The following is a 24,969-nucleotide window of genomic DNA, read 5'->3' on the forward strand; positions in this document are numbered from 1 at the left end:
GCTCTCCTATTACGGTATTGTGGCGGTGGCTCTTACCTTACGGTTCTAGGGCGTTGGCTGTCGTCTTACGGTTCTATGGCAGTGGCTCTCGCCTTACCTGTTATATGGCGGTGGCTCCAACTTACGGTTCCAGGGCGAGGGCTCACCTAACGATTATAGGTGGTGGGTCTCGCCTTACGATTATAGAGCGGTGGCTCTCTCCTTGCGGTTCTAGGACGGTGGCTCTCGCCTTACGATTATAGGACGGTGACTCTTGCCCTACGATTATAGGGCGGTGGCTCTCGCTTTACGATTATAGGGCGGTGGCTCTCCTATTACGGTCTTGTGGCGGTGGCTCTGACCTTACTGTTTTAGGGCGTTGGCTGTCGTTCTACGGTTATAGGGCGGTGGTTCTCGCCTGAAGATTATAGGGCGGCGACTCTTGCCCTACGATTATTGGGCGGTGGCTCCCCTGTTACAGTCTTGCGGAGGTGGCTCTTACCTTACGGTTCTAGGGCGTTGGCTGTCGTCTTACGGTTCTAGGGCAGTGGCTCTCGCCTTACTGTTATATGGCGGTGGCTCCCAACTTATTGTTCCAGGGCGAGGGCTCACCTTACGATTATAAGGTGGTGGTTCTCGCCTTACGATTATAGAGCGGTGGCTCTCTCCTTGCGGTTCTAGGACGGTGGCTCTCGCCCTACAGTTCTAGGGCGGTGGCTCTCGCCTTACGATTATAGGACGGCGACTCTTGCCCTACGATTATAGGGCGGTGGCTCTCGCTTTACGATTATAGGGCGGTGGCTCTCGTTATACGGTCATGTGGCGGTGGCTCTCACCAAACGATTATAGGGCGGTTGCTCTCCTGTTACGGCCTTGTGGAGGTGGCTCTTACCTTACGGTTCTAGGGCGTTGGCTGTCGTCCTACGGTTCTAGGGCAGTGGCTCTCGCCTTACTGTTATAGGTCGGTGGCTCCAACCTTACGGTTCTAGGGCGAGGGTTCACCTTACGATTATAAGGTGGTGGTTCTCGCCTTACGATTATATAGAGGTGGCTCTCGCCTTGCGGTTCAAGGGCGGTGGCATTCGCCTCGATTATAGGGCGGTGACTGTCGCCTTACGGTTCTAGGGCGGTGGCTCTCGCCTTACGATTATAGGGCGGTGGCTCTCGCCTTACGGTTCTAGGGCGGTGGCTCTCGCCTTACAATTATAGTGTGGTGGCTCTCGCCTCACGTTTATAGGGCGGTGGCTCTCGTCTTACGGTCCTATGGCGATGGCTCTTGTCTTACGATTCTAGGACGGTGACTCTCGGCTTACGGTTCTAGGGAGATGGCTCCAACCTTACGGTTCTAGGGCGGTGGCTCTCACCCTAACGACTCTAGGGCGATGGCTTTCGTCCTATGGTCCTTGGGCGGACGCTCTCGTCTTACGGTTCAAGGGTGGTGGCTTTCGCCTTATTGTACTATGGCGTTGATTTTGCCTTATGATTCTAGGGCGTTGGATCTCGCCTTATGATTATAGAGCGGTGGCTCTCGCCTTACGATTATAGGGTAGTGGCTCTCGCCTCATGGTTATAGGGCGGTGGCTCTCGCCTTACGGTCATGTGGCGGTGGCTCTCGCCTTATGATTATAGGGATGTGGCTCTCGCCTTACGATTGTAGGGTTGTGGCTCTCGCCCAACGATTCTAGGGCGGTGGTTCTCGTTTTACGGTCATTTGGCGGTGGCTCTCGTCCTACGGTTCTAGGACGGTGGCTCTCGCCTTACAATTATAGTGTGGTGGCTCTCGCCTTGCGTTTATAGGGCGGTGGCTCTCGCCTTACAATTATAGTGTGGTGGCTCTCGCCTTACGTTTATAGGGCGATGGCACTCGCCATACGGCTCTAGGGTGGTGGCACTCGCCTCGATTATAGAGCGGTGGCTCTCGCCTTACGATTATAGGGCGGTGACTCTCGCCTTTCGGTTCTAGGGCGGTGGCTCTCGCCTTACAATTATAGTGTGGTGGCTCTCGCCTTACGTTTATAGGGCGATGGCTCTCGCCATACGGTTCTAGGGTGGTGGCTCTTGTCTTACGGTCATGTGGCGGTAGCCCTCGCCTTACGATTATAAGGCGGTGGCTCTCGCCTTACGATCATAGTTCGGTGGCTCTCGCCTGACGATTATAGGGCGGTGGCTCTCGTTATACGGTCATGTGGCGGTGGCTCTGGCCATACTGTTCTAGGGCGGTGGCTCTCATCTTACGGTTCTAGGGCTGGGGCTCTCACCTAACGATTATAAGGCGTTGGATCGCGTCTTACGATTATAGGGTGGTGGCTCTCGTCTTACGGTCATAGGGTGGTGGCTCTCCTCTTACGGTCTTTGGGCGGTGGCTCTCGTCGTACGATTCTAGGACGGTGGCTCTCGCCTTACGGTCCTATGGTGATGGCTCTCGCCTTAGGGTTCTAGGGCGGTGGCTCCCACCTTACGGTTATAGGGCGGGGGCTCTCACCTAACGATTATAAGGCGTTGGCTCGCGTCTTACGATTATAGGGTGGTGGCTCTCGTCTTACGGTCATAGGGTGGTGGCTCTCGCCTTACGATTATAGGGCGGTGGCTCTCGCCTTACGGTTCTAGGGCGGTGGCTCTCGCCTTACAATTATAGTGTGGTGGCTCTCGCCTTACGTTTATAGGGCGGTGGCTCTCGTCTTACGGTCCTATGGCGATGGCTCTCGTCTTACGATTCTAGGACGGTGACTCTCGTCTTACGACTCTAGGGAGAGGGCTCTCGCCTTACGGTTCTAGGGCATGGCTCTCGTCTTACGGTCTTACGGCGGTGGCTCCCACCTTACGGTTCTAGGGCGGTGGCTCTCACCCTAACGATTATAGGGCGATGGCTTTCGTCCTATGGTCCTTGGGCGGACGCTCTCGTCTTACGGTTCAAGGTTGGTGGCTTTCGCCTTATTGTACTATGGCGTTGATTTTGCCTTATGATTCTAGGGCGTTGGATCTCGCCTCATGATTATAGAGCGGTGGCTCTCGCCTTACGATTATAGGGTAGTGGCTCTCGCCTTACGGTTATAGGGCGGTGGCTCTCGCCTTACGGTCATGTGGCGGTGGCTCTCGCCTTATGATTATAGGTCTGTGGCTCTCGCCTTACGATTGTAGGGTTGTGGCTCTCGCCCAACGATTCTAGGGCGGTGGCTCTCGTTTTACGGTCATTTGGCGGTGGCTCTCGTCCTACGGTTCTAGGGTGGTGGCTCTCGCCTTACAATTATAGTGTGGTGGGTTTCGCCTTGCGTTTATAGGGCGGTGGCTCTCGCCATACAGTTCTAGGGTGGTGGCACTCGCCTCGATTATAGAGCGGTGGCTCTCGCCTTACAATTATAGTGTGGTGGCTCTCGCCTTACGTTTATAGGGCGGTGGCTCTCGCCATACGGTTCTAGGGTGGTGGCTCTTGTCTTACGGTCATGTGGCGGTAGCTCTCGCCTTACGATTATAGGGCGGTGACTCTCGCCTTTCGGTTCTAGGGCGGTGGCTCTCGCCTTACAATTATAGTGTGGTGGCTCTCGCCTTACGTTTATAGGGCGGTGGCTCTCGCCATACGGTTCTAGGGTGGTGGCTCTTGTCTTACGGTCATGTGGCGGTAGCTCTCGCCTTACGATTATAGGGCGGTGACTTTAGCCTTTCGGTCTAGGGCGGTGGCTCTCGCCTTACAATTATAGTGTGGTGGCTCTCGAATTACGTTTATAGGGCGGTGGCTTTCGCCATACGGTTCTAGGGTGGTGGCTCTTGTCTTACGGTCATGTGGCGATAGCCCTCGCCTTACGATTATAAGGCGGTGGCTCTCGCTTTACGATAATAGGGCGGTTGCTCTCGCCCTACGGTTCTAGGGCGTTAGCTGTCGTCCTACGATTATAGGAAGGTGACTCTTGCCTTACGATTATAGCGCGGTTGTTCTCGTCTTACGGTTCTAGGGCGGTGGCTCTCGCCTTACGATTATAGGACAGCGATTCTTGCCCTACGATTATAGGGCGGTGGCTCTCCTATTACGGTATTGTGGCGATGGCTCTTACCATACGGTTCTAGGGCGTTGGCTGTCGTCCTACGGTTATAGGGCGGTGGTTCTCGCCTTACGATTATAGGGCGGCGACTCTTGCCCTACGATTATAGGGCGGTGGCTCTTACCTTACGGTTCTAGGGCGTTGGCTGTCGTCCTACGGTTCTATGGCAGTGGCTCTCGCCTTACTGTTATATGGCGGTGGCTCCCAACTTACGGTTCCAGGGCGAGGGCTCACCTAACGATTATAAGGTGGTGGTTCTCGCCTTACGATTATAGAGCGGTGGCTCTCTCCTTGCGGTTCTAGGACGGTGGCTCTCGCCTTACGATTATAGGACGGTGACTCTTGCCCTACGATTATAGGGCGGTGGCTCTCGCTTTACGATTATAGGGCGGTGGCTCTCCTATTACGGTCTTGTGGCGGTGGCTCTTACCTTACGGTTCTAGGGCGTTGGCTGTCGTTCTACGGTTATAGGGCGGTGGTTCTCGCCTTACGATTATAGGGCGGCGACTCTTGCCCTACGATTATAGGGCGGTGGCTCCCCTGTTACGGTCTTGCGGAGGTGACTCTTACCTTACGGTTCTAGGGCGTTGGCTGTCGTCCTACGGTTCTAGGGCAGTGGCTCTCGCCTTACTGTTATATGGCGGTGGCTCCCAACTTATTTTTCCAGGGCGAGGGCTCACCTTACGATTATAAGGTGGTGGTTCTCGCCTTACGATTATAGAGCGGTGGCTCTCTCCTTGCGGTTCTAGGACGGTGGCTCTCGCCCTACGGTTCTAGGGCGGTGGCTCTCGCCTTACGATTATAGGACGGCGACTCTTGCCCTACGATTATAGGGCGGTGGCTCTCGCTTTACGATTATAGGGCGGTGGCTCTCGTTATACGGTCATGTGGCGGTGGCTCTGGCCATACGGTTCTAGGGCGGTGGCTCTCATCTTACGGTTTTAGGGCGGTGGCTCTCGCCTTACGGTTATAGGGTGGTGGCTCCCACCTTACGATTATAGGGCGGGGACTCTTACCAAACGATTATAGGGCGGTTGCTCTCCTGTTACGGCCTTGTGTAGGTGGCTCTTACCTTACGGTTCTAGGGCGTTGGCTGTCGTCCTACGGTTCTAGGGCAGTGGCTCTCGCCTTACGGTTATAAGGTGGTGGTTATCGCCTTACGATTATATAGAGGTGGCTCTCGCCTTGCGGTTCTAGGGCGGTGGCTCTCGCCTCGATTATAGGGCGGTGACTGTCGCCTTAGGGTTCTAGGGTGGTGGCTCTCGCCTCGATTATAGGGCGGTGGCTCTCGCCTTACGGTTCTAGGCCGGTGGCTCTCGCCTTACAATTATAGTGTGGTGGCTCTCGCCTTACGTTTATAGGGCGGTGGCTCTCGTCTTACGGTCCTATGGTAATGGCTCTCGTCTTACGATTCTATGACGGTGACTCTCGTCTTACGGTTTTAGGGAGATGGCTCTCGCCTTACGGTCCTAGGGCATGGCTCTCGTCTTACGGTCTTACGGCGGTGGCTCCAACCTTACGGTTCTAGGGCGGTGGCTCTCACGCTAACGATTCTAGGGCGATGGCTTTCGTCCTATGGCCCTTGGGCGGACGCTCTCGTCTTACGGTTCAAGGGTGGTGGCTTTCGCCTTATTGTACTATGGCGTTGATTTTGCCTTATGATTCTAGGGCGTTGGATCTCGCCTTATGATTTTAGAGCGATGGCTCTCGCCTTACGATTATAGGGTAATGGCTCTCGCCTTACGGTTATAGGGCGGTGGCTCTCGCCTTACGGTCATGTGGCGGTGGCTCTCGCCTTATGATTATAGGGCTGTGGCTCTCGCCTTACGATTGTAGGGTTGTGGCTCTCACCCAACGATTCTAGGGCGGTGGCTCTCGTTTTACGGTCATTTGGCGGTGGCTCTCGTCCTACGGTTCTAGGGCGGTGGCTCTCGCCTTACAATTATAGTGTGGTGGCTCTCCCCTTGCGTTTATAGGGCGGTGGCTCTCGCCATACGGTTCTAGGGTGGTGGCACTCGTCTCGATTATAGAGCGGTGGCTCTCGCCTTACGATTATAGGGCGGTGACTCTCGCCTTTCGGTTCTAGGGCGGTGGCTCTCGCCTTACAATTAAAGTGTGGTGGCTCTCGCCTTACGTTTATAGGGCGGTGGCTCTCGCCATACGGTTCGAGGGTGGTGGCTCTTGTCTTACGGTCATGTGGCGGTAGCTCTCGCCTTACGATTATAGGGCGGTGGCTCTCGCCTTACGATTATAGTTCGGTGGCTCTCGCCTGACGATTATAGGGCGGTGGCTCTCGTTATACGGTCATGTGGCGGTGGCTCTGGCCATACGGTTCTAGGGCGGTGGCTCTCATCTTACGGTTCTAGGGCTGGGGCTCTCACCTAACGATTATAAGGCGTTGGATCGCGTCTTACGATTATAGGGTGGTGGCTCTCGTCTTACGGTCATAGGGTGGTGGCTCTCCTCTTACGGTCTTTGGGCGGTGGCTCTCGTCGTACGATTCTAGGACGGTGGCTCTCGCCTTACGGTCCTATGGTGATGGCTCTCGCCTTAAGGTTCTAGGGCGGTGGCTCCCACCTTACGGTTATAGGGCGGGGGCTCTCACCTAACGATTATAAGGCGTTGGCTCGCGTCTTACGATTATAGGGTGGTGGCTCTCGTCTTACGGTTATAGGGTGGTGGTATCGCCTTACGGTTCTTGGGTGGTGGCTCTCCTCCTACGGTCCTATGGCGGTGACTCTCGTCTTACGATTCTAGGACGGTGACTCTCGCCTTACGGTTCTAGGGACATGGCTCTCGTCTAACGGTCCTAGGATGATGGCTCTCGCCTTACGGTTCTGAGGCGTTGGCTCTCGTCTTACGGTCCAGGGCGGTGGCTCCCACCTTACGGTTCTAGGGCGGTGGCTCTCACCTTACGATTATAGGATGGTGGCTTTCGTCCTATGGCACTTGGACGGTAGCTCTCGTCTTACGGTTCAAGGATGGTGGTTTTCGCCTTATGGTACTATGGCGTTGCTTTCGCCTTACGATTCTAGGGCGTTGGATCTCGCCTTACGATTATAGAGCGGTGTCTCTCGCCTTACGATTATAGGGCGGTGGCTCTCGTCTCGATTATAGGGCGGTGGCTCTCGTCTTACGGTCATTTGGCTTTGGATCTCGCCTTACGATTATAGAGCGGTGGCTCTCGCATTACGGTCATGTGGCGGTGGCTCTCGCCTTATGATTATAGGGCGGTGGCTCTCGCATTACGATTGTAGGGCGGTGGCTCTCGCCCAACGATTGTATGGCGGTGGCTCTCGTCTTACGGTCATTTGGCTTTGGCTCTCGACTTACGATTATAAGGCGGTGGCTCTCCCCTTACGATTATAGGGCGGTGGCTCTCGCCTTACGATTCTATGGCGGTGGCTCTCGTACTGCGGTTCTAAGGCGGTAGCTCTAGCCTTACGGTTATAGGGCGGTTGCTCCCACCTTATGGTTCTACGGCGGTGGCTCTCGTCTTACGGTCATAGGGCGGTGGCTATCGCCTTAAGTTTCTTGGGTGGTGGCTCTCCTCTTACGGTCTTTGGGCGTTGGCTCTGGCCTTAATGTTCTAGTGCGGTGGCTCTCGTCCTACGGCTCTAGGGTGGTGGTTCTCTCCTTACGGTCCTGTGGCGGTGGCTCTCGTCTTACGGTCCTAAGGCGGTGGCTCTCGCCCTACGGTCCTATGACGCTGGCTCTTGTCTTACGATTCTAGGGCGGTGACTGTCGCCTTACGGTTCTAGGGAGATGGCTCTCGCCTTATGTCCCAAGGTTGGTGGCTCTCGCCTTACGATTATAGGGTGGTGGCTCTCGCCTTACGGACCTTGGGCGGTGGCTCTCGTCTTACGGTCATGTGGCGCTGGCTCTCGCCTTATGATTATAGGGCTGTGGCTCTCGCCTTACGATTGTAGGGCGGTGGCTCTCGCCCAACGATTCTAGGGCGGTGGCTCTCGTTTTACGGTCATGTGGCGGTGGCTCTGGCCATACGGTTATAGGTTGTTAGCTCTCGTCCTACGGTTCTAGGGCGGTGATTCCTGCCTAACGGATCTAGGGTGGTGGCTCTCACCTTACGATTAGAGGGCGGTGTCTCTCGCCATAAGGTTATATGGCGGTGGCTCCCGCTTAACGATTCTAGGGCGGTTGCTCTCGTCTTACGGTCATGTGGCGGTGGCTCTGGTCATACGGTCCTAGGGCGTGGCTCTCACCTTACGATTATAGGGAGGTGGCTCTCGCTTTACGATAATAGGGCGTTGGCTGTCGTCCTACGATTATATGGAGGTGACTCTTGCCTAACGTTCTAGGGTGGTGGCTCTCGCCTTACGATTATAGGGGGGCGACTCTCGCCCTACGATTATAGGGCGATGGCTCTTCCCTAACGGTTATAGGGCGTTGGCTGTCGTCCTACGGTTATAGGGTGGTGGCTCTCGACTTACTGTTATAGGGCGGTGGCTCCAACCTTACGGTTCTAGGGCGAGGGCTCACCTTACGATTATAAGGTGGTGGTTCTCGCCTAACGGTTCTATGGCGGTGGCTCTCGCCTTACAATTATAGGGTGGTGACTCTCACCTTACGTTTATAGGCGGTGGCTCTCGTGTGACGGTCATGTGGCGGTGGCTCTCGCCTTACGATTATAAGGCGGTGGCTATTGCCTTACGATTATAGGGCGGTGGCTCTCGTTATACGGTCATTTGGCGGTGGCTCTGGCCATACGGTTCTATGGTGGTGGCTCCCACCTTTCGGTTCTAGGGCGGGGGCTCTAACCAAACGATTATAAGGCGGTGGCTTTCCTGTTACGGTCTTGTGTAGGTGGCTCTCGCCTTAATGTTCTAGGGCGGTGGCTCTCGTCCTACGGCTCTAGGGTGATGACTCTCATCTTACGGTCCTAGGGCGGTGGCTCTCGACTTTCGGTTCTAGGGCGGTAGCAATCGCCTTATGGTCCTAGAGAGTAGTTATCGCCTCATGGTGCTATGGCGTGCCTATTGCCTTACGATTCTAAGGCGGTGGTTCTCGCATTACGGTCCTGTGGCGGTGGCTCTCGTCTCACGGTCCTAGGGCGGTGGCTCTCGTCCTACGGTCCTATGGCGGTGGCTCTCGTCTTACGATTCTTGGACGTGGACTGTCGCCTTACGGTTCTAGGGAGATGGCTCTCGCCTTACGGTCCAAGGGTGATGGCTCTCACCTTACGGTTTTAGGGCGATGGCTTTCGTCCTACGGTCCTTGGGCGGTAGCTCTCGTCTTACGGTTCAAGGGTGGTGGCTCTTGTCTTACGGTTCTAGGGCATTTGCTCTCGTCTTACGGTCCTAGAGCGGTGGCTCCCACCTTACGGTTCTAGGGCGGGGGCTCTTACCTTACGATTATAGGGCGTTGGCTTTCGTCCTACGGTCCTTGGGCGGCAGCTCTCGTCTTACGGTCATGTGGCGGTGGCTCTGGCCATACGGTTCTAGGGCGGTAGCTCTCGCCTTACGGTTATAGGGCGGTGGCTTTCGTCTTACGGTCATAGGGTGGTGGCTATCGCCTTACGGTTCTTGGGCGGTGACTCCCGCTTTACGGTTCTAGGGCGGTGGCTCTCACTTTACGATTATAGGGCGATTGCTCTCGTCTTACGGTTCATAGGTGATGGCTCTGGTCTTGCGGTTCTAGGGTGGTGGCTCTCGTCTTACGGTCTTTGGGCAGTGGCTCTCGCCTTAATGTTCTAGGGCGGTGGCTCTCGTCCTACGGCTCTAGGGTGGTGACTCTCATCTTACGGTCCTAGGGCGGTTGCTCTCGACTTTCGGTTCTAGGGCGTTGGCAATCGCCTTATGGTCCTAGGGAATAGCTCTCGCCTTATGGTCCTATGGCGTGGCTTTTCCCTTACGATTCTAGGGCGGTGGTTCTCGCCTTACGGTGCTGTGGCCATGGCTCTCGTCTCACGGTCCTAGGACGGTGGCTCTCGTCTTACGATTCTAGGGCGGTGACTCTCGCCTTACGGTCCTATGGCGGCAGCTCTCGTCTTACGATTCTAGGGCGGTGACTCTCGCCTTACGGTCCTAGGGTGATGGCTCTCGTCTTACGGTCCTAGGGCGGTGGCTCTCGCCTTACGGTCCTAGGGTGATGGCTCTCGTCTTACGGTCCTAGGGCGGTGACTCTCGCCTTACGGTCCTAGGGTGATGGCTCTCGTCCTACGGTCCTATGGCGGTGGCTCTCGTCTTACGATTCTAGGGCGGTGGCTCTCGCCTGACGGTTCTAGGGCGGTGGCTCTCGTCTTACGGTCTATATAAACAGTCGGTGTAGTATGGTTGGCTCGCCAGAATACTTTGTACGCAGTAATTGGTTACCTGCTATTTGTGATGTCACCATTGATAGTAACATTAGTAAAATGCAAAAAAAAAAAAATTTGCAATCCGAATGTAATTGATGAAATCAGATTGATCCGCATATTTAAACAGGATTATTAGACATTGTACTGCTATTTCTTGCCCAGTTGCTATTTTATTTGGTTGTGGTCGGAATTCGATAAAATCAGAGAGACATGCGTATGAACAACAGGTTCATAATTGTCCGCTCGTAGACGCACTTAACACATAATTATATATCTCATAAACAATTTATCTCATAAACAATTTATCTCCATGATTACTCGAGCTTCAGCATACCCATCTTTTTTCAAACTTTCCTATAATTTTTAACTAATATATTACAATGTAATTGTTTATAACCATTAGTTATGCATGGCTTATGGTTTGATATGAGTTATACAATTATAAACTTTGGAGTGCTAAAGTCATGAAACATTCATTATCATATTATTAGTCTTAGATTTCTATGAAATATCAAATATGAGTACAATTCAAATGGACAGTAAAACATAAAACACATTTCTGAAATGGCAAATATGTGTAAACATTCGTGTCAAAACGAGAAACATAACTTTGCCTTACCTAAATAAAGACTTCATATAATGTTGAGGCTTCAGTGGTTCTTTGAGAAGTCTTAGATACAGTTAATACATTGATTCCATGAATTTACAACTGTACTGTCGGTGGCGGTCAGTTAATCGATATGTTTGTTTGTTTGCTTGCTGAGTTTATCGTTCCATGAATAGTCAGTCTCTCCTTGTAGTAGTTGATGACTACCTCATTAAAAAAAACACGGAAGGCCAATCGTATGCCATCATGCGCCGTTAGGGTAAAGTGCCTTCCCGAGGGACACGACTACGACAGCACACGTCGGTCCGTTTCTCAACTTATCGATAGCTTAATGGTAACATTACAAATATCCTATGTATGGTGGCATTCTTAACGTCAGTCGTTGCATACGCGACCAGCAATGTCTGCCTGAATTTAAACTAATATTCCGGTTTACTTCGAAATGTTTCATATACATATTGATTTTAATATATCACGATTAACATTTAACTTTAAAGTCATGAAAATGCTATATTTTGATAATTTCAGGGTTCATTAATAAATGACATATATTTGCAACAACAATCCAACAACATATATGTTTTCTTATACATGTACCATAATAGAGGTTTAAATATCATTCTCCAAGTTATGTACTTTGTTTTTAGCTCTTGTATTCATGCTAACATATGGGCTGTAAGGCTTTTGGAATAACATTCGAACAGTCCACTAGGTGACTCGCACACACTCTATGCTGCGAGCTCGGTTATCTAGTCATTGTTGAGTCAGTTATATAAGTGTGTGTTATCTGAGAAATGTGATGATAGTGTTTGCTGTTCTGTAATCGTAGTTAGAAAGCGACACATTTCAACTCATTTCCGTGCCCACAATATGTAATGGAGCTAATTTATTGAGATTTGTGAGGGTTTCACGTGACGTAAAATGTTAATATCCTCAGCATCACAAAACATATCATAACCTGACATAAATGAGTTGTTTAATTCATACAAAAATATATAGCACCCATTTATATGAGTAATATATACAACTACACCACGCAGCGGTTCGTTCTGTTAGGATTCGTAACAATCACAAGGTGTTATCTTTGAAAAAAAAAATTAGTGAAAAAACTACATATCTATTATCGTATAAATACATGTATATACCAACCGAACATATAATTTCATTGAAATGGATTTGATGGAGGGAGGGATGGACGAATGACGGGCAAACGGCCGACTGGACGGACCGACCGACAGACAGACAAAGGGACACACATGTAGCTTTGGTACTGTATATCTATAATACAGGCGCTAGGTAAACAGCCAATTGACAATGATTGCATTGCATTATCTTTTGCATAGTGAAAGAGCAAATGAAAATATTATGATACATTTGAGGATCACGTCACCATCTATATATCTAAACTGTATTAAGGGTATCGTAACCACACCAACAAACAGTCTAATGACGTCACTCGGCTCGATTTAAAAAGACTCGCTCAATTTATAATGTGGCAGTTACTTGTTTTGATATCATGACAGGGTTGACCCGAGCAAGGGTACATTGTATACTTACCTGACGGTGATGAGAGTAAGGGTACATTCTATACGTACCTAACGATGATGAGACTGCCAATAGTAGTAAGATGACCCAGTGGATTTTTATGTCACTTTTGGATACAGATACGTGTTGATTCTGTATGTACATTTTGGACGTATATCTGTATACGTACATGTTGTATATAAACTTCCTGGTCGGTATACTACTAAATACAACTATAAATAGAATACCCCGTGTCGTAGTGTAGGTCTGCTGTCAATAAAAAAAAAATAAATAAATCACATAATATCCCGAAAATACCAGTAGCCGGAACTATTACCCGTTGTAAGATGAATTTTGATAAAATCTTACTTGTTTTGTTACGTTGAACAAAGGCCTGTTTACAAGGAATGTCACGTCGACAATATATTTCCATCCTTCATATCTGTGGTTAGACTAAACGTTTATCATGCTTCCTTTTTACAACATATTTGAATAACCTCATTCGGTAATCAACATATATAAAGTAACAATTCACTCCATGTAGCGAAAATACATGACTGTTGATTAAAGATTTTTTTTGTTTTTTTTTAATATACCCATTTCTTAATGAGGTGCTATTTATGAGAACTTAAGCGTTAATGAGTTTCCTTCATTGATCAAGGTGGTATAACACGTTGTAATCATCTATGAAGAACAATTCTAAAGCTATGATTAATCAGTGGTTTCATAATTCTTTATCTAATGGGCTGCATTCTCTAAAAGATGCTACACCTCCGGCAGAGTGTAATAAATTATTAGTATTTTGACAATAAATGACATTTATTCCATATATATATATGCCTATTTAAGACATACAAATAAAAAGATAATTATGTAACGCCAAAAATTATTGGAATGAAGCCAACAAGATTCGAACTTTTGAACATTATAAACTTCTTTGCATACACTTGACCTTGATCGCAGTGGATTCTGGGAAGAGATTTACATACGAAAGAAAAGAAATATGGTGGACTTATTTATCAGCGGGGAAAACTATATATATTGTTTGTTGCTAAACTTAACTACAACTTTTAATTGCGAGGTTTTAATGAAACTAGAAAATAAAATCTAAATAAACATTTCAATAGTATTCGTTGCGAAAAATCACGATTCTGTGCCTGTTGTCGCCAACGAACCGAGACGCTTTCTTAGCTAGTGTCATTCCCGCATGAGTTCCGATTCCATTGTCGTTTATAATGTCAATGGTCTGTGCAGTCTCCGATTGAAATCCTTCCCTTTCTTCGATCTTTTTTTCATAATCTAATTTATGCTTCCTTCTTTTTGAAGATGTTAAGCTAACACATGTTGCCTTCCTCGCTTCGACATGTGGTTCCAACTTTCTGTTTTCAGCGCATGCGCAATCAGATTTCATTCAATATGGAGGCGGAGCGAAATGGAATTTCTTCGGGACGCAATTAATTATTTATTTATTATAGATTTAAAAGTTAAATAAGAAGATGAAACTTTCCGAGGGTGGTAGTAATGGCAAGTGTGTACATTGTTACTTTTATTCCAGAAGAAAAATATATGCGAGTCTATTTGTGTTTTAAATTGATAAAACATACTATCTGTCGAAGGTCTAGCACTTCTAGCGTTTATATTCAAAATGAAAGGTTGTAATGATTGTGAATTATTATGGAGATTATTCCAGATCAAAGTCACGGTGGAATGTTGGCGCGATGAATAGAGATGTGATTCAAATATCACAACATTTGTTATTTGTTAAGAATTAAGATTCAAATCTGACATACATATGAAATGAATTACTCTTAAATTTCCATTTCCTCTATTCATCATCGAAACTTTCTAGACAAAATAATTTCCCTACGAAAGGTTTTCATGACAGCAGAAAACAGCGAAGAGAACAGAACAGATATAGAACAGAAAGAAGGAAATAACAGAAAACAAAAGTTTTAAAAGGTTCTGGCATAAGAAACGAAAAAAATGTCGAGTAAAAAGTATACCACAACACTGTACAGCGTTTTAAGCAAACTGAAACTGCCGGGAGTAAATATTTAAACTAGTACATTCGCAAACAAATAAACGGATTGCCGGGGTGATTTATCCTAAAAAAGAAGCTTGATACCGCTAGAGTAATACAAGGAAGTAACAGCTTGAATGACGGGCATTTATTTACATTTGTATTTCAAGATATACATGTATACATATATATAGAATGTCCCATGGTACAATCCATATCATATGCCATATCAGTTTGGGGACCCAATATCAAACACAAGGCTTCGTCATTTTTAATAAAACACCAAATGTTGGTGATAAAAATTTAATATGTATACCAAATAAATTTACAGCAACTAATGTAAACTGATTTTCTGTTTATTTTGCACGTTATTTGTTCACACAGATGTTTTGTTAAACAGAAAAAAAGTAATATTCAATTACTCCAGTCTTCAAAAAAAAAAGAAAAAAAAGAATTAACAACAATTATAGTTGATATCTGACTCATTATATAAATGGATATTAACCAAATTTGACTGTTTTCATATAAAAAATGCTAACCATGAACTGTTCCCCGGTCACATGATTTACCGTGAATGCTACCGATGAACTGTTGCCCGATCACGCGCTGCCCAATCGAACGCGCCTTATTACAACGTACAGATGACAGTGACTACACTACTTGTCGTCGACAGGATTGTAAACATCGGTCGACTGTAAACATGACTTCTAGGTTTGAAGACATAAACGATGACGAGCTTATAAATCTCATAGAGAACAGAGACTCAGCTAATACCAGGAATATCATCAAGGGTTCTGTGAGTTATTAAATTTTGGATTTCAGACTTTTATTTTTTAATCTATTCACCTCAGTGGTCAGATAACAAAACAGTTGTTTAATGCCTCATCAATCAACACAATCAACGCAGTTTTCACTCGGTGTTGGTACTGACCAGGTGAACTGTTTTCATTCGGCCTTCGGCCTAGGAGAAACAGTTTACATGGTCAGTACCAACACCTCGTGAAATCTGTTTTGACTGTTGACTGATGCAGCTGTAAACTGTTCCCTCGCATATTACGTCGTTTCATTATCATTTGATGCTTTCTTCAAATAACGTTGAATACAATTTTGATAAAACATAAATAAGACGGACAATCATAATAACTATATTTTCTTTAATAGAAAAAAGTTCAACAAATGAAAACCAACAGCTAATGCGACTAACTGGTCTCTATGGCTGCATTCTCATCCCACCGGTCGGATATGGTGATATGCATTTTCATCCCACCGGTCGGATATGGTGATATGCATTTTCATCCCATCGGTCGGATATGGTGATATGCATTTTCATCCCACCGGTCGGATATAGTGATATACATTTTCATCCCAACGGTCGGATATGGTGATATTCATTTTCATCCCAGTGGTCGGATATGGTGATATGCATTTTCATCCCATCGGTCGGATATGGTGATATGCATTTATATTACCTTGTTCGGAATTAGTTTAATAAAAACTCATTAAAAACAAAATAAAACAAAACAGAAAAACAATGAAATTAGAAATATAAGATTTTGCATATACAAAATTCAAATAATGTTATATTATAGGAATAAATGTAGTATTGTGCTTAAAAAACGAGATACGTAGGAAAATGTACTGGTTTAACATATGTCCATGTAGTTAAATGAATGCTGCATAGTTTGTATTTTAACCCGAGATACATAACTTAGGCATCGCTAACTAATTGTATTTTGTATCACACAAAACAGTTAAGGCGGCCAATAAGTATGTCAAGAATGCTAACAGGAAACATCAATTCACTTGCACACACATGTTCGAAACAGCAATTGCATGATTATGCTTTAAGATCAGCTCAAAACACTTTAGCAGGATTTTAATTATGCAGAAAAACACATTCTAAATCAACTAGATATTTCAAAACAGGCTTAAATGGAGTTGACAGCGGTTAACTGGCTAACTTTCGAAAACATACCGATGGTGCTTTAATCGTTAGGAGAGATAACCGATGAATTTATAATTAATTCAGTTAATAAGTTCTGTGTTAACATTTTACTGTGTGAGGATAAATCGATATGGTAGCTCGTGTCACGTTTATGATACAGATTGGTGATTTATATATTTACTCTATATGGATTGATGCTATGCATGCGTTTATGCATTTGGAAACGACAATGAAAGTAAAACAGTCAAGGTTTCATTTCACAAATATAACAACTGGACAATGTCTCCCTTGATCTCCTGTCTCCAACCAGACCTTGATGAGACATCGCCTCACTGAGTTCCATGATGTTGTATAAACACTAATCTCTACAAGCGATGGTAGTATTGATATATGTCCCTCTGTTACCTGACAAAGAAAGAACTGAATATGAGTGACGCTTTACTGAATATATATGAGCATGCAAAGATAGATGTGCTTAAGATAGTAAGAAAGCATAACCTATATAAATATATATAGTATACAGATATGTATAGCACATAAAACAGAAATTATATATTAGCAGTACGGTCCTGCATTATCGATGATAATTTGTAAATACTGATTATTTTATTGATCGATTTCATCGTTGTTCAATAAGCATGGCATTATTCTTTTATACAGTTAAACAGAGGGATTTAAAAGAAAGGTTTCTTAGCATTCTCGTAAGCTTTCCTAAACGAATGAAAGCACACCTACCAGACGTTGAAGTATGACGTTCTTCATAAACGTTTGGATTCGAACGGCCCTCCAACGACTTGTACTTTCTGTTATTAGAAGGAAGCAGTTGTTAATTTGAAGTTACATGGTTTATCCGCAACATCAATGTTTTAAAAAATGATACAATATTTCTTACAAATCACATCGAATCACAAGCGTTGATAATCTACCTACCCACCATCTCCTTGATTGTCAGGATCAATTTGGTTAACTGAAAATACAAATTTAAAAAAATCAAAAATTAATTTAGTGAGCAATCATGAAGCAGTTACATTGTAGTACATTTAAATGCAAAATGTATAGATATATACAAATACAAACAAAATAGTACAAATTATCTTCGCATATGCTACCCGATTACATGTTGATAACGTAAAAGCGTTGTCATAAAAGTTCCTAAAAACGCTACACTAAGGTAAAAAATTAAATAATGGGATTGTTAACCGGACAAAATATACGAAACCCCTAGTAGCAGCTATACAATATGAGAACTATGATAACGGCGTAGCAACCTCAGAAAATAATCTTGAGGATTAGATTTTATAAATTTTAGAACTATGATTACATTGAACAAATCTGAAAACGGGACGCTACCGAATTTGAGTCTTAAAGAGCAGCTAAACTCAAATTTGGTTGCCTCCCGCCGTCAGAATTTCCTGAGATTGCTACGCTGTTATCATAATTCTTATATTCATAATATAAAGACTCAAGCTAAGTCGCCCGATGTCATCGGCAATATTCCTGACATCACATAGCTGAACTCCGAGACTTAAATTTTGTCCTCTTCCTATTGTCAGCTTTATCGGAGGTTGCTACTTTATATCATTTTGGGACGAAACGTCTGTTAAGATTCAACATTTTCAATCACGGGAAACATTTCTTTTTGACTTAGCGTTCAATCATAGAACATTGATTCTGTACATGTCATTCTAACATCTGCCTTCGGCCCACGAAAGCTTCAGGTTTTTATTTTTTTTAACTGCCATATAGATTACTCTTGCTGTATCTTATTGTATTTCTAGTACTGTTCATATATCGTGTGATTGTGTTTGTTTTCATTGTGTCTTCATCAAGGGGCGAATTACCTCGAAAATTTGCCACACCGTTGGAATTACCATAAATATACCCATATATATATGATATGCATTAAACACCGACTGCGTGTGATTCTTAATCTATATGACACTATGCCTTACCATGATGATGTCCTCCGATTTCAGAGTACACGGACGGCTTGGCAACCTCATTGGTATCAAGTTGTTGATATGGAGATCTGTATTACATATAGATAAAAACAAATGTATAAAATACAGTTGTTAGCGTGATACACTTATTCGAAAGATACACAAATACGTATATTTAAAGCTGATATGGTCTAAGGATGTGGGTTTACCTTTCATTTCCGCTTTGAGGTCTGCCACCTGTAAGAAAAATTGGTAATAAACACTTAACTCTAAAATACATTTTCGATTAGTAAGAACCGAACAGAAGAAACCGTTTGGTTTTTGCTTAGTTGTGCAATATATACTAAAACATTAGGACTCAAAGAATCATTAACTGTTACAAATAATTGATAGAAACATTGTGCTAAATGTAAATATATGATGGAATGGAGAATTGGCCACCCTATACGTGAGTACAAGTGGTCAATTACCGTGTGTGGATTTGGGCCCTCGCGACTTTATATACATATAGGCCATGTTTACTTGTTGATGACTGGAACGTTTTTACAATATCATGGCCTCGTGTCGCGTTAGTGACTCGCGCGCGATCATGCTTACCATTACGCGGAAGATTGATTCCTAGCATGAACTCTGTACTTTTACTTGTGTCCTACAGTTTACCTTTTCAAATGTACTTGTGTACATTACATTAAGTGCCCAGAATGTTCGGTCATTTGATTTTTACATATAATATATATGTATTATACTATATGTATGTACTATGTATATGTTGAAATGTATTTTGTAAATTAAACATTGTTGAATGTGTTATCAGCCTTTGATCTGATTGGTTTACACGTGTGTGTACTCTATGTAGTGTCTCTAAGTTAGTACGTAAATTTACCCTTTCACTAACTGGCAGTTTCCGGCCATAACAATGCATACAACAAAACATCGATACAATCTTAGATCGGTGAAGTTGACAATGTTTAAAAGCTAACCAACAATCAAATACACGTCCGGAAAAATCGGAATTCGAGTCTATTCCTTTTCCTTAGGAAATACTCGAGTTTTGCCGATTCCACACACTTTTGCTTTTTTTTTTTGTTTTTTGTTTGTTTTTGTAGACTTTGTCTTCGTTTTTGCAGTTCCACGCTTGCGGCGTTCCTCCATTTCGTATGGACTGTAAAACCCGCAGTTGCATTGTCGGACTAATTTCAGAGAAACTTGGTCCGGGAGCCACAATTAATATTTTGGGGAATTCCCCGTGTAATTTTACAAATACATATTTTCTTTCAGTTTCTGATTCACGATAATCTGCTTGGTATGTATCAAGTCCAAAAACTGTAAAAAGCTCAAAATGTAAACATTGATATGTGTATGTTTCTTCGTGAGTATGTGGCTTTAACATCAGTCGTTACATACGCGACCGACACGGTCTCCCTTAATGCAAACTAATAATTTCGAGATGTTTCATATACATATTGATTCTAATATATCACGATTTACATTTAACGTCAAGGTCATGAAAATGTTCTATTTTGATAATTTAAATCAATGAAATGTATTTGCAACAACAATCCAACAAAATAGATTTACATGTTTCGTTATCTTATACCATAATAGAGGTTTAAATATCAAAGTATTTATTTTGTTTTCCGCTTTTGTATTCATGTTAACATATAGGCTGTAAGGCTTTTGGAATATCATTCGAATAGTCCACTAGGTGACCCGCACACACTCTATGCTACGAGCTCGGCTATCTAGCCACTGTTCCTGAAGTTGGTTCCGAGTTCCGAGTTCCGTTTAAGTAAAACGGAACTGGGAACCAGTTCCGAGTTCCGTTTAAGAAAAACTGAAATACTATGAATTAGCTTTATTGATTAAGGTCCCAGTTCCGAGTTCCGTTTAAGAAAAACTAAAATACTTTGAATTAGCTTTATTGATTAAGGTCCCAGTTCCGAGTTCTGTTTAAGAAAAACTGAAATACTATGAATTAGCTTTATTTATTAAGGTCCCAGTTCCGAGTTCTGTTTAAGAAAAACTGAAATACTATGTATTTGCTTTATTGATTAAGGTCCCAGTTCCGAGTTCCGTTTAAGAAAAACGGAACTGGGAACCAGTTCCGAGTTCCGTTTAAGAAAAACTGAAATACTATGAATTAGCTTTATTGATTAAGGTCCCAGTTCCGAGTTCCGTTTAATAAAAACTGAAATACTATGAATTGGCTTTATTGATTAAGGTCCCAGTTTCGAGTTCCGTTTAAGAAAAACGGAACTGGGAACCAGTTCCGAGTTCCGTTTTACCAGTTCCGAGTTCCGTTTAAGAAAAACGGAACTCGGAACCAGTTCCGTTTAAGTTAAACTGAAATACTATGAATTAGCTTTATTGATTAAGGTCCCAGTTCCGAGTTCCGTTTAAGAAAAACTGATATACTATGTATTAGCTTTATTGATGAAGGTCCCAGTTCCGAGTTCCGTTTAACCAGTTCCGAGTTCCGTTTAAGAAAAATGGAACTAGGAACCAGTTCCAGTTCCGTTTAAGAAAAACTGAAATACTATGAATTAGCTTTATTGATTAAGGTCCCAGTTCCGAGTCCCGTTTAAGAAAAACTGAAATACGATGAACTAGCTTTATTGATTAAGGTCCCAGTTCCGAGTTCCGTTTAAGAAAAACTGAAATACTATGAATTAGCTTTATTGATTAAGGTCCCAGTTCCGAGTTCCGTTGAAGAAAAACTGATATACTATGTATTAGCTTTATTGATGAAGGTCCCAGTTCCGAGTTCCGTTTAACCAGTTCCGAGTTCCGTTTAAGAAAAATGGAACTAGGAACCAGTTCTGAGTTCCGTTTAAGTAAAACGGAACTGGGAACCAGTTCGAGTTCCGTTTAAGAAAAACTGAAATACTATGAATTAGCTTTATTGATTAAGGTCCCAGTTCCGAGTTCCGTTTAAGAAAAACTGAAATACGATGAATTAGCTTTATTGATTAAGGTCCCAGTTCCGAGTTCCGTTTAAGAAAAACGGAACTGGGAACCAGTTCCGAGTTCCGTTTAACCAGTTCCGAGTTCCGTTTAAGTAAAAACGGAACTCGTAACCAGTTCCGAGTTCCGTTTAACAAGTTCCGAGTTCCGTTTAAGGTAATGTTGGTATTTATAAGCTTTACGGGTTTTGGTCCCAGTTCCGAGTTCCGTTAAAGAAAAACGGTACTAGGAACCAGCTCCTAGTTCCGTTTAAGAAAAATGTTGCATGCGTTGTAACTTCTAGGAAAAAGGATAACAACACGACTGGTGTTGTAAAATTACGAGACATTGTTGTGTTGTAACTTCCAAGAGAGAATGTTACAACGCAGTTTTCGCTCATGGTACCTTTTTTTTTTTTTTTTTTACACTTTCCTAAATTACAAGTAGCTTGTTAAAGCAGCTTTCTAGATATCGCGAAATATAGGTCCATGGAGGGAGATATGAATTTTTATTTTTAGTTAATGTATCTATATGTGTGAAGTTAAAGTACACAAACAAAGCAATAACTGCAAAGTATATTTCATACACCAGTTTGTTTTTCAATATGGCTTCTACTCTTGAGGTGAAATGTCTATATGACGACTGGGAAAAAATCTTTAATTGGTATTACTGAAGTTTTATTCAACACAAATAAAAAAAATACAATTTTATTGAATAATATCGAACAGTTCTTTCATTGGTACCTGAAAAAAATAAAAATACGCGGGGTAGCAGGAAACTTCTAATGAGCTGTTGCCAAATGCCTTCCTTGTTATTCGCTGTCAATGATTAGACTAAATGATTAGATTAAATCTACAATTTATGATATCACTTATTCGAATATATGGTATCATTAAATGATTTAATGATATCATGAATTCTAATTTATGATATCATTTAATGAATAAATTATATCAACAATTCGTATTGATATCACTTTATTCCTTGAATTAATGATATCAGTAGTGGAATTATTCATATCAATAAATCGAATAAATGATAACCATTAATTATGTCTCCCCCGTAAGTTTCGGAGAGACATATTGCTTTGTTCCCGCGAGGAGGGGATGCTTGGGATTGCATTTGAGTTTTGTAAGTCAGAGCTCACATGATCTGCTACTGAAAATATTAAATTTATTCATACGTTTGTTTCCGTGCGATAACTTGTATTCTTGTTAACAAATCGTCTCCATTTTTTTTTTCTTTTTTTTTTTTTTGTATTTATTTTATTTTTCAAGTTTTTCAGCATAGTAAAATACAAAAAGATAAGCCTTATACGTTTATCTTAAACGGAACTCGGAACTGGGACCAAAACCCGTAAAGCTTATACATAGTTGTCCCGTTTTTCTTAAACGGAACTTGGAACTGGTTAAACGGAACTCGGAACTACTTAAACGGAACTTGGAACGGGTTAAACGGAACTCGGAACTACTTAAACGGAACTCGGAACTGGTTAAACGGAACTCGGAACTGTTCCGAGTTCCGTTTTACTTAAACGGAACTCGGAACTGGGACAAAGTCCCATAAAGTTTATGCATAGTAGTTCGTTTGTCTTTAACGGAACTCGGAACTGGGACCAAAACCCGTAATTCTTCTACATACCTACATTACCTTAAACTGGTTAAACGGAACTCGGAACTACTTAAACGGAACTCGGAACTGGTTAAACGGAACTCGGAACTGTTCCGAGTTCCGTTTTACTTAAACGGAACTCGGAACTGGGACCAAGTCCCGTAAAGTTTATGCATAGTAGTTCGTTTGTCTTAAACGGAACTCGGAACTGGGACCAAAACCCGTAATTCTTCTACATACCTACATTACCTTAAACTGGTTAAACGGAACTCGGAACTACTTAAACGGAACTCGGAACTGGTTAAACGGAACTCGGAACTGGGACCAAGTCCCGTAAAGTTTATGCATAGTAGTTCGTTTGTCTTAAACGGAACTCGGAACTGGGACCAAAACCCGTAATTCTTCTACATACCTACATTACCTTCATCGTATTTCAGTTTTTCTTAAAAAAGATTTTTTTTTAATTTATTCATTTCTTAATAAGGTTCTTTTTATGAGAACTTAAGCGTGAACGAGTTTCCCTCAATGATCAAGGTGTACAACACGTTGTAATCATCTATGAAGAACAATTCTAAAGCTATGATTAATCAATGGTTTCATAATTCTTTATCGTATGGGCTTCATTCTCTCAAAGATGCTACACCTCCGACAGAATGTAATAAATTGTTAGTATTTTGACAATAAATGACATTTATTCCATATATATATGCCTATTTAAGACATAAAAATAAAAAGTAATTATATAACGTCAAAATTTATCGGAATGAAGCCAAAAAGATTCGAACTTTTGAACATTATAAACTTTTTTGCATACACTTGACCTTGATCGCAGCGGATTCTGGGAAGAGATTTACATACAAAAGAAAACAAATATGGTGGACTTATTTATCAGCGGGGAAAACTATATATTTTGCATGTTGCTTAACTTAACTACAACGTTTAATTGCTAGGTTTTAATGAAACTAGAAAATAAAAACTAAATAAACTTTTCAATATTATCCGTTGCGAAAAATCACGATTCTGTGCCTGTTGTCGCCAACGATCCGAAACGCTTTCTTAGCTTAACCCCTTCGGCCCCATTTCGCTGGATTCATACAGGTGTGATTTATTAAGAAGCTTAAGCTGGTGAACTATAAATAGTGAATATGCAGTCACTACATATCACAAAAGAAATCCTAACCATTGATTAAATCGCATCATATGCTTAGAGTTTTCAGTAAAGATGAGAACAGACCGAACGTTACACTACGTATGTGAGTACGTTACACACTTGCCTCTCCAATAAACACTCAACTGTGTCATTTCCGCATGAGTTCCGATTCCATTGTCGTGTATAATGTCAATAGTCTGTGCAGTCTCCGATTGAAACCTTCCCTTTCTTCGATCTCTTTTCATAATCTAATTTATGCTTCCTTCTTTCTGGAGATTTTAGGCTAACACATGTTGCCTTCCTCGCTTCGCCATGTGGTTCCTACTTTCTGTTTTCAGCGCATGCGCAATCAGATAATTTCATTCAATATGGAGGCGGAGCGAAATGGAATTTCTTCGGGACGCAATTAATTATTTATCTAGTTTAGATTTTAAAGGTAAATAAGAAGATGGAACTTATCAAGGGTGGTAATAATGTCAAGTGTGCAACGTTTATTACTGAAGAAAAATACATGCGAGTCTATTTGTGTTTTAAATTGATAATAATACCCTCTGTCGAAGGTCTAGTACCTTTAACGTTTAATACAAAATGAAAGGTTGTAATGATTGTGAATTATTATGGTGATTATTCCAGATCAAAGTCACGGTGGAATGTTGGCTCGATGAATAGAGATGTGATTCAAATATCACAACATATGTTATGTGTTAGGAATTAAGATTCAAATTTGACATACATATCAAATGAATTACTCTTAAATTTCCATTTCCTCTATTCATTATCGAAACTTTCTAGACAAAATAATTTCCCTACGAAAAGTTATCATGACAGCAGAAAACAGCGAAGAGAACATAACAGATATAGAATAGAAAGAAGGAAATAACAGAAAAGAAAAGTTTTAAA

At 43.3% G+C, this 24,969-nt stretch overlaps 1 protein-coding gene across 1 annotated transcript in view; it reads right to left on the bottom strand.

Annotated features, from left to right (window-relative positions):
• Positions 1–16,661: 16,661 nt before the first annotated feature.
• The window catches only part of LOC117340633 (hemicentin-2-like), a 33,450-nt gene continuing 25,142 nt past the window's right edge, over positions 16,662–24,969 (bottom strand). The window contains exon 15 of the mRNA XM_033902397.1: positions 16,662–16,830. Coding sequence (XP_033758288.1) covers positions 16,678–16,830 — 153 coding nt within the window. The 3' untranslated portion in view covers positions 16,662–16,677. The remainder of the gene's footprint in view (positions 16,831–24,969) is intronic.

Source organism: Pecten maximus, chromosome 13, assembly GCF_902652985.1.
Source record: "Pecten maximus chromosome 13, xPecMax1.1, whole genome shotgun sequence".
NCBI lineage: Eukaryota > Metazoa > Mollusca > Bivalvia > Pectinida > Pectinidae > Pecten > Pecten maximus.